The 11,163-nt window shown below is 37.4% G+C and overlaps 1 protein-coding gene across 1 annotated transcript; it reads left to right on the top strand.

The window, feature by feature from the left end:
- Positions 1–588: 588 nt before the first annotated feature.
- Positions 589–9,834, top strand: LOC137003730 (macrophage mannose receptor 1-like). The gene is made up of 8 exons (XM_067364020.1): positions 589–622; positions 700–1,068; positions 1,156–1,501; positions 2,604–2,607; positions 8,620–8,947; positions 9,036–9,365; positions 9,502–9,602; positions 9,712–9,834. The coding sequence occupies exons 1-8, from the start codon at positions 589–591 to the stop codon at positions 9,832–9,834; spliced, it is 1,635 nt and encodes a 544-aa protein (XP_067220121.1).
- Positions 9,835–11,163: the final 1,329 nt, after the last annotated feature.

Genomic DNA, 11,163 nt, shown 5'->3' with positions numbered 1-11,163 from the left:
TTTCCTATATGTTTTTACCTGTGTTTCAGGGGCCGGTTATACAACGCTGTTTTCAACTAAAAACTGAAAACCTTTTATGCGTTTTGGCTGTTCATTTACACAGCAATGGCATTTTGGGGGCCTGAAATGCAAATGTTTGAAAATGCACATTTTTGAAAACAATACCATTATCGTCCCTGTGTAAACTACAAAAACGTGAATTTGTGAAAATGGTGACATCATGCACTTGCATACTATTTGTTCAGTCTATAGGTAGTGTTTCTTTACAAAGTAGCATCGCCAACTACTGGCCTGGCATGCAAAAGTGTTCTTAAGTGTGCTTCTTCTAGGCTTGCAGTCTATGAAGATCAAAGCAGCAACCTTCCAGTCACCAGCTCCAAGCTTGCAAAGTCCACAGCACACTGTCTAATGTGTGCGAAAATTTGTAATCTACCTCTCAAAGCATGTGCACAGTACATGTACAGTGTTCTGTATGCAATCACCATCCCCCTTATCAATGACTTGTTTAATCATCTTTCAGTTCCTCTTATTTTCCTAAAACAGCAGCACACATATACTGTACAGCAGAGAGGATCTGTGTGAGCAGTCATGGACGGGAGTCTGTTTGTGCTGCTGCTGTCAGGTTGGTGTGGTCATTTGTAATCTGTATTTATGATGATGTGTACATGGATATATGGTTTAACATGTTGATTTTAACAGGGCTCTTCTGGAGCAGTTCTGCTCTCTCTCGTCAGTACCACTATATAAATTTGAGAAAATCATGGCCAGAGGCTCAGAGTTACTGCAGAGAGAAGTACACTGACCTGGCTACTGTAGACAACATGGATGATGTGAACAGGCTGGTAAATATAGTGGATGCTGGATACAGCGGATCAGTGTGGATTGGACTGAAGAGAGGGACACAGACACGCTGGGCTTGGTCTAATGGAGAAGACTTGACTTCTCACTATTTAAACTTGGCTTCTTCACAGCCGAATGGACATGGAGGTGGAGATTGCGTAACTACTCATTCTGGGGTTTGGCATATGATGGCATGTGATTCTCTAAGATATTTTGTATGCCAAAATGGTGAGTTTCCCATTCTTTTAAATTTATTATTGTGTCATTTAACTTGGAAAGAAGAGCTGTGAACTATTTTTTTGCATCTCTCATTAGAAAATAATGGATACATCTTGGTACAAAGCAATAAAACCTGGAGTGATGCTCAGAGCTACTGCAAAGAGAATCACATAGATCTGCCCTCCATCCACAACTCTGAGGAAAATAACCAAATAACTAACGTTCTGTTAGCTGGACACCATATCTGGATTGGTCTGTTCCTGGACTCTTGGGAATGGTCTGACAAATGGAGCCGTTTCTTTAGAAACTGGGCAGCAGGTCAACCATCCCAGAGTTCAGGATCTGACTGTGTCGGCATGTCAACAACAGATTCTGGGAAATGGGCTCATGAAAGCTGTCTTTTAAAGCGTCCTTTTATCTGCTATAGAGGTGAGTTTCCCCAGTTCCCCAGAATCAAATTATTCAAACAAAAAAAAAACAGATGTTAAAAACAACTGTGATATGTTTTCCATTGTTGGTGTATTTTCTATGTTGAGGATGACTTACTCTGTATTTCTCTAGATGCCAAATTAATTAGACGACAGACTGTCAGACTGAAATTGTCCTGTAATGATAAATGCACACTGAATGATACTTCACTACAGACTGACATTCTGAATGAGGTTTGTATCATATCATCATCATCATTATTGTTATGTAGGATGATATGTAGCCTATTGGTGTAGCATGATTTTTCAAGTTTTATTGGATTATTTCTTGCTTATCTTCCAGATAAGTAAAAAGCTGAAGAGCATGGGACTAGAAAATGACAGCAAAATAAGCTGGAAAAAAGGGGAAGATGAAGAGTTGTTTCATCAGGAGATCAACTGTATGGACAATTCAGATAATGAATATAATAGGCAGAATGAATGTCCCTATTTACAATTTTAAAACAGATGCAAGGAATATTAAGTAATTTGCTATATTGTTTTGAGGACCTGTGAAGTATTAATTATATCCATTATTTAAACATCATGACTATAACATTATATAATATACAAATTTATTGGAAACAATTGAGAAGTTTTGAGAAGTTCTGTCAATAACTATAATCATGGGCAGCGCTAGGGAAGGGCTAGCAGGAGCTTCAGCACCCCCAAGAAAGACCAAATATTTTCAGCAATTATATACTGGTTGTGTGTTGTATTTAATAAATAAGTTGATCATGAAAGCAACAAATTAAATAAAATAAAAACATTTGACTCGTTACGCATACATGACGTGATTTGCAGCTATTGTAGCACTTTTTGTAATAGCATTTTATTTTAAGGAGTGGTTCCTTGGCCAAGAGGTTCCCCCAACTAAAGAATTTTCTAGTATTTGTTCATTTAGGCCATTAATCGTTTAGTCGCACATTTATATTAAATTAATTAATATAATAATAGCCTACTAAACCATCCTTTAATAACCTATCTATATAGCTACAGGCGTGATATCACATTCCGTGTTCAAGCTCGCGCATAAATTTTGCTGCAAAACACTGGCAAAAGTAATGATTATGAAAGTATTGTGGGGAAAAGAACACATTTTATACTATTTAAAACATATTTAAACTATAATGCTTTCTGAGACACTGTTGGTTGCAACGATGACGTTGCTGATGCTGACAAAAAAAAAAGATTGCATGTGCGCCTCCTAGCTAAGCACACTAATACTTAAGATTCCACACTCCTCCGCATTAACACTAACTTACTTTTTGGACCATATAAAGATGCGTTTATTGATTTGTACAAACTCCTCTCTATATTTGAGAGATCTTTGACCTGTTTCCAACATTTGAAGACATACACTATATTGCCAAAAGTTTTGGGACTCCTGCCTTTACGTGCACATGAACTTTAAAGACATCCCATTAGGGTTTAATATGGAGTTGGCCCACCGTTTGCAGCTATTACAGCTTCAACTCTTCTGGGAAGGCTTTCCACAAGGTTTGGGAGTGTGTTTACGTGAATTTTTGACCATTCTTCTAGAAGCACATTTGTAAGGTCAGGCACTGATGTTTTGTGAGAATGCCTGGCTCACAGTCTCCACTCTAATTCATCCCAAAGGTGGTCTATTGGGCTGAGGTCAGGACTCTGTGCAGTCAAGTTCCTCCATACCAAACTCGCTCATCCATGTGGAACAGGAAGGGGCCATCCCCAAATTGTTCCCACAAAGTTTAAATTGAAATTGTCCAAAATGTCTTGGTATGCTGAAGCATTAAGAGTTCCTTTCACTGGAACTAAGGGGGTCAAGCCCAAACCCTGAAAAACAACCCCACACCATAACCACCCTCCACCAAACTTTGCACTTGGCACAATGCAGTCAGGCAACTCTGTTCTCCTGGAAACCATCAAACCCAGACTCGTCCATCAGATTGCCAGACAGAGAAGTGTGATTCGTCACTCCAGAGAACAAGTCTCCACTGCTCTAGAGTCCAGTGGCGGCGTGCTTTATACCATTGCATCCAACGCTTTGCATTGCACTTGGTGATGTAAGGCTTGGATGCAGCTGCTTAGCTGTGGAAACCCATTCCATGAAGCTCTCTACACACTGTACTTGAGCTAATCTGAAGGCTACACAAAGTTTGGAGGTCTGTAGCTATTGACTCTGCAGAAAGTTGGCGACTTCTGCGCACTGTAAGCCTCAGCATGTGCTGACCTCATTTTGTGATTTTACGTGGCTGAGTTGCTGTTGTTCCCATTTGCTTCCTCTTTGTATTGATACCACTAACAGTTGACCATGAAATATTTAGTAGTGAGGAAATTTCACAAATGGACTTATTGCACAGATGGCAATCTATCACGGTACCACGCTTGAATTCACTGAGCTCCTGAGAGTGACCCATTCTTTCACAAATGTTTGTAGAAGCAGTCTGCATGCATAGGTGCTTGATTTTATACACCTGTGGTCATGGAATGCCATTGGAACACCTGAATTCAATGATTTGGAGGGGTGTTCCAATACTTTTGTCAATATAGTGTATAAGTAACTGTGGGGATGTCCGAAACAGCAGCTTGGCACATCTGGCCATAGTTCATAGAGAGCAAAGGCTGGTTTGAGACTTTAAATATCAACTAAATGTATCCCAGTGTTTTTTGTTGTCATAATGCAATTGACTGAAATTCCGAAATGCTTCTTCTGTGAACGTCTGGCTTTTAAAAAACACTGTATTTAAATTGTGCAGTCAAATAATATGTTAAAAATGTGGGTGAGTGTGTGTGTTTTCCTCATATTTTTTTTATTATATAAAAAATAAAACGTTTTTGCACATATTTACAAGTAATTGCCCAGCCACCCCTGTCAATGACCTAGCGCCCCCTCAGCACCTGTGTTCAAAATTCTCTGGCACTGACCCTGACTATAATGAATCTAGCCTAACTTACAAATAGTTGCATTGTGTATTCTTTTTTATTTTTAATTGTAAATTTAAAATATAATTTCCTTAATAAAGTGTATTTATTTTTGTACTCGTACTTGATTTCTGGACCTATTCCCTGTGTAAATATTTGCCTGTGGATTTACCTGTTTTGGATTGTTTGTTTTCCTGAGAACTTTACTTACCTGGGGTCCATTATTCATACCCTGCTCAACACTTTTGAGATGATTTGACAGATGCCAGATCTTCTAATCGTGATAACTGATCTCTGGCTAATTTGGTTCTTCAAATGAATTTGTGGATTTGATTAAAATATCTGGATTAAGTTGTCTGAGATTACTGCACATTTTTGTGTTCGTTGAAAAGGGCAGATATATACTCAAAACCATGATCAGCAGTGAAGCGATTGGCTGGCAGCAAGACATAATGTCATCACATTAAAAAAGAACATCACACATGTGATGAAAAACCAGAAGAATTTCTGGACTTTTATAAGAAAACAGCCAAGTGACCAAAACAACACAAAAGTTATAATAGATAAATGAAGTGTGTACTGTTTGTTACATGATTCCCAATTATTTCCATTATTTCATGATTTCTAGTATTTGTACAGGCTTTACATTTTTAGGTTGTAATGTTGTAATTAGCTATTCATTTTTTTTGTCATAGACTCAAGGGCCTTATCTCTTTGGAATCCTTGACTCAGGAAAGACAAAACATATATCTTTCATTTGCAATTTGGAAATTTTTCCACTATTTAGAATTTTTTTCCCCGTAACTTATTTTGCGAACTAGTCCTAGGTTTTTTGACCGATCAGTTTGACACCGATTCAGTGCCAAAACATTCGACGTGAGTGAGACCATTTTTACTTAAATGGCTATAACTCATGAATGAAAAAACATGGCTGTTTTATCAGGGTGTAATCGACTAGTCTTTTTTCTCCTTTTTCCACCATAACCGGCACTGGATCTCGTGCCGAAGATGCTTTGCGTTCAGCTGGGAAACTGATAACTTCAGACGACCGCCTGCGTTTTACTCGTAGCCAAAATATGCTGTGACTCACTCCATAACCTGTCCATAAATAATCAGTGTACAATTCTGAGAGCATATTTTAACATCCTAAGTATTTATATTCTGTATCATTTTGAATAAAATCATAAAATTTTATGCAAAGCATCAGGCATTTCCATCAGGCAAAAAGTGACAATCGTGTAGGTGACTCACATCACACCCTTATATGTTGCTTTCATAAAATTAAATGATATAAAGTACAATAATGAATTTATAGACAAAATAAAATATACACAAACCTGTATTTTACCGAAGACATGCACCAATTTGACAAGCTGCACTGCTCTCTCCTGAAGAGGTCACAAAAAGACGGCGATAAATAATTCAACCCTGGGTTGTTATGTCTGACCCAGGATCTGGGTAACACAAAAAACCCAAAGGGTTTAACCCAAAAGGTCCAACACAGGATTTGGGTAGAAAAAAATAACCCAAGCTTTTTAGAATGTAGTATGGAACACCATAATAAAATACTCTTTGCTGAAATACTCAACAAATGTAGATTCCCAATACAGTGGCATTTTGTTTTGACATGAATCACTCTTATGAGCAGTTCTTTTTTAGTCCAAAACTTATAGCATGAACAATGTAATGTATTCCAATTCATGAACAAATTCTTACTAATCGTTCCTTTTAGTGAATTCAAAAGATATTCCCAAATGAATGACTCATGAGCTGTTCTTTTAAGTTAATCAGAAACATACATAAATGACAAATGTAGTCTGATTCCTAAATGAATTACCTTTTGGGCTAATTTTTTTAAATGATCCAAAGACACTCACTAGTTATTCATGATGTCCACAAAAATAATACAAGAACTTACTGTGTAATGTGCAGCAGAGACTGTAAAGGAAATCATTGATAGGAGTGACAGTAAAAGTGCAAAGTTTCTTTGCATCAGTAACAGATTTACAGGACAAGAAACAATTTTTCAGTAAAACAATTTTTCAAAAAATATTTCACACACATTTGAAGTCTACTTAAATACATTAGGGTTTACAATACAAAAAATTAATTTTAAGACTTTATATCACAGTTCAAAAATTTCAGTTCAGTTCATTTTTATAAATGTAATTCTATATTCATAACATAGACGCAATCAAACAATATGGCACGTCCTATATAAGAGATTCAGATTAAAAAACGGGTCTTTACATCTTTCAGGTACACTGTAAACCCTAACACTCAAAATAATCAATTAGTTTGAGTAGGACAAACTAAAAGGTACCCTAGAACCCTTTTTCACAACATGTAATAGTCTAAGTCTAAGGTGTCCCCTGAATGTGTCTGTGAAGTTTCAGCTCAAAATACCCCATAGATTTTTTATTATTCAATTTTTTTAACTGCTTATTTTGGGGCTTAATTAAATATGCGCTGATTCAGCGCGCTTCCCCTTTAAATACTCGCACTCCCCGCCCCCGAGCTCGCGACTCTATAATACATTGCATAAGCAAAGTTCACAAAGCTAATACAACCCTCAAAATGGATCTTTACAAAGTGTTCATCATGCAGCATGTCAGATCATGTAAGTATGGTAATTATTTGGATGTTTACATTTGATTCTGAATGAGTTTGATGGTGCTCTGTGGCTAAAGCTAACACACTGTTGGAGAGATTTATAAAGAATGAAGTTGTGTTTATGAATTATACAGACTGCAAGTGTTTAATAATGAAAATAATGACATGGCTCTAGTCTCCGTGAATACAGTAAGAAACGATGGTAACTTTAATCACATTTAACAGTACATTAGCAACATGCTAATGAAACATTTAGAAAGACAATTTACAAATATCACTAAAAATATCATGTAATCATGGATCATGTCAGTTATTATCTATCCGTGCCATTTTTCGCTATTGTCCTTGCTTGCTTACCTGCATAAAGTCCGTTGATTCGGCTGTGCACAGCTCCAGATGTTAATACTGGCTTGTCTATTGCCTTGAACATGAACTGGCATATGCAAATATTGGGGGCGTACATATTAATGATCCCGACTGTTGTGTAACAGTCTGTGTTATGTTGAGATTCGCCTGTTCTTCAGAGGTCTTTTGCAAAAATCTAATTTATATAAGAAGGAGGAAACAATGGTGTTTGAGAGTCACTGTATGTCATTTCCATGTACTGAACTCTAATTATTTAACTATGCCGAGGGAAATTCATTTTTCAATTCTAGGGCACCTTTAAATTAAACAAATTAGTTCAGTCAAAACTTTTATGAGTATTTAGCACTTTTTTTTCTTTCAAGTTCACAGAACTGATATATATTTTAAGTAAACTGAACTGTTTCATTGTTTTGAGTTGTATGAACTACTGAAATTTCTTTTAATATAGATGAACTTAAACTTAACTGAATTAAAATGTATGAGTGATTTATGCGTTTCAATGTCAACACTATCAACGTTGAAATGAATCTGCAGCAGTAAGGTGGTACAAGTATGAGCTCTGTAAGTTGTTTACGTTCATTATTATTGTAATGTTATGGGCTTCGCGACATGAGGTAATTTAAGGCTGTCCCTTATGCTTTGTTGACTCTGCTCTGGCTGTGCGCGTTCATGTGTTTTGGAGGAGACATGGTTTTGGAGATGCTCTGAAGGGAGGCTTTCAAAACCAGCTTGCTATTGCAAGCCACTCCACAATTGCAGACCCTACCTTTAAGTGTGCTTGGTTTTAGACTTGGTTTTGGACTTAGACTCTATGGAGATCAAGGCAGCGACCTTCCAGTTACCAGCTCCAAGCTTGCAAAGCCCACAGCACACTGTCTGATGTTTAATTAAGAAAATTTGTAATCTACCTCTCAAAGCATGTGTACTGTAAATATACAGTTTCTGTATGCATTACCCACCCCCCTTATCAATGACTTGTTTAATCTTTCAGTTCCTCTTATTTTCTTATTCATTAGAACAGCAGCACACATACAGAGCAGAGGGGATCTGTGTGAGCAGTCATGGACGGGAGTCTGTTTGTGCTGCTGCTGCTGTCAGGTTGGTGTGGTCATTTGTAATCTGTATTTATGATGATGTGTACATGGAGATATGGTTTAACATGTTGATTTTAACAGGGCTCTTCGGGAGCAGTTCTGCTCTTTCTCGTCAGTACCACTATATAAATTTGAGAATGTCATGGCCAGATGCTCAGAGTTACTGCAGAGAGAAGTACACTGACCTGGCTACTGTAGACAACATGGATGATGTGAACAGGCTGGTAAATATAGTGGATGATGGATACAGCGGATCAGTGTGGATTGGACTGAAGAGAGGGACACAGAAACGCTGGGTTTGGTCTAATGGAGAAGACACACTCACACAGTACAGTGCCTGGGCTAATGGAGAACCGAGCAGTCATAAGGAATGTGGCTATTTTGCCTTTGGAGTTTGGTATAGTTATCCTTGCTCATCAGTTTTACACTTTGTTTGCTGCAGTGGTGAGTTTTGAGTTGTTATCATTGTAAATATCATGTTTATCTTGGGTTGAGAGCTTGAGGCTTACTCTTATTTTCCATTTTTCAATAGAACATGAATACATCAGGGTACAGACTTGGAAGAACTGGACAGAGGCTCAGAGCTACTGCAGACAGCATCACATAGACCTGCCCACAATCCACAACTCTGAGGAACAGAATAAGATAGAGAATATTATTCCATCGGAATCGTGGGTCTGGATTGGTCTGTTCCTGGACTCTTGGGAATGGTCTGATCAATGGAACCTCAGCTTCAGATACTGGACAGAAGGTCAACCATCCCAGAGTTCAGGATCTGACTGTGTCGGCATGTCAACAACAGATTCTGGGAAATGGGCTCATGAAAGCTGTGATCTAAAGTGTCCTTTTATCTGCTATAGAGGTGAGTTTCCACAGTTCCCCAGAATCAAATTATTCAAACAAAAATTCTTGAAACAGATTTTACAAACAACTGTGATATGTTTTCCATTGTTGGTGTATTTTCTATGTTGAGGATGACTTACTCTGTATTTCTCTAGATGCCAAATTAATTAGACGACAGACTGTCAGACTGAAATTGTCCTGTAATGATAAATGCACACTGAATGATACTTCACTACAGACTGACATTCTGAATGAGGTTTGTATCATATCATCATCATCATTATTGTTATGTAGGATGATATGTAGCCTATTGGTGTAGCATGATTTTTCAAGTTTTATTGGATTATTTCTTGCTTATCTTCCAGATAAGTAAAAAGCTGAAGAGCATGGGACTAGAAAATGACAGCAAAATAAGCTGGAAAAAAGGGGGAGATGAAGAGTTGTTTCATCAGGAGATCAACTGTATGGACAATTCAGATAATGAATAGGCAGAATGAATGTCCCTATTTACAATTTTAAAACAGATGCAAGGAATATTAAGTAATTTGCTATATTGTTTTGAGGACCTGTGAAGTATTAATTATATCCATTATTTAAACATCATGACTATAACATTATATAATATACAAATTTATTGAAAACAATTGAGAAGTTTTGAGAAGTTCTGTCAATAACTATAATCATGGGCAGCGCTAGGGAGGGGCTAGCAGGTGCTTCAGCACCCCCAAGAAAGACCAAAGCACCCCCACAAATATTTTCAGCAATTATATACAGGTTGTGTGTTGTATTTAATAAATAAGTTGATTATGAAAGCAACAAATTAAATAAAATAAAAACATTTGACTCGTTACGCATACATGACGTGATTTGCAGCTATTGTAGCATTTTTTGTAATAGCATTTTATTTTAAGGAGTGGTTCCTTGGCCAAGAGGTGCCCCCAACTAAAGAATTTTCTAGTATTTGTTCATTTAGGCCATTAATTGTTTAGTCGCACATTTATATTAAATGAATTAATATAATAATAGCCTACTAAACCATCCTTTAATAACCTATCTATATAGCTACAGGCGTGATATCACATTCCGTGTTCAAGCTTGCGCATAAATTTTGCTGCAAAACACTGGCAAAAGTAATGATTATGAAAGTATTGTGGGGAAAAGAACACATTTTATACTATTTAAAACATATTTAAACTAGAATGCTTTCTGAGTCACTGTTGGTTGCAACGATGACGTTGCTGATGCTGACAAAAAAAAAGATTGCATGTGCGCCTCCTAGCTAAGCACACTAATACTTAAGATTCCACACTCCTCCGCATTAACACTAACTTACTTTTTGGACCATATAAAGATGCATTTATTGATTTGTACAAACTCCTCTCTATATTTGAGAGATCTTTGACCTGTTTCCAACATTTGAAGACATACACTATATAGCCAAAAGTTTTGGGACTCCTGCCTTTATGTGCACATGAACTTTAAAGACATCCCATTAGGGTTTAATATGGAGTTGGCCCACCGTTTGCAGCTATTACAGCTTCATCTCTTCTGGGAAGGCTTTCCACAAGGTTTGGGAGTGTGTTTACGTGAATTTTTTACCATTCTTCTAGAAGCACATTTGTAAGGTCAGGCACTGATGTTTTGTGAGAAGGCCTGGCTCACAGTCTCCACTCTAATTCATCCCAAAGGTGGTCTATTGGGCTGAGGTCAGGACTCTGTGCAGTCAAGTTCCTCCATACCAAACTCGCTCATCCATGTGGAACAGGAAGGGGCCATCCCCAAATTGTTCCCACAAAGTTGAAATTGAAATTGTCCAA

This window comes from Chanodichthys erythropterus, chromosome 16 (assembly GCF_024489055.1).
Source record: "Chanodichthys erythropterus isolate Z2021 chromosome 16, ASM2448905v1, whole genome shotgun sequence".
NCBI classification, from domain to species: Eukaryota; Metazoa; Chordata; class Actinopteri; order Cypriniformes; family Xenocyprididae; genus Chanodichthys; species Chanodichthys erythropterus.
The sequence above is the reverse complement of the archived record's forward strand: the minus strand, read 5'-3'. Positions and strand labels throughout refer to the sequence as shown.

Coding starts and splice junctions, on each gene's coding strand:
- LOC137003730 (XM_067364020.1), top strand. CDS start 589: ATGGACGGGAGTCTGTTTGTGCTGCTGCTGTCAG. Junction 8,948..9,035: donor ACACTTTGTTTGCTGCAGTG/GTGAGTTTTGAG, acceptor ATTTTTCAATAG/AACATGAATACATCAGGGTA. Junction 9,603..9,711: donor AGACTGACATTCTGAATGAG/GTTTGTATCATA, acceptor CTTATCTTCCAG/ATAAGTAAAAAGCTGAAGAG.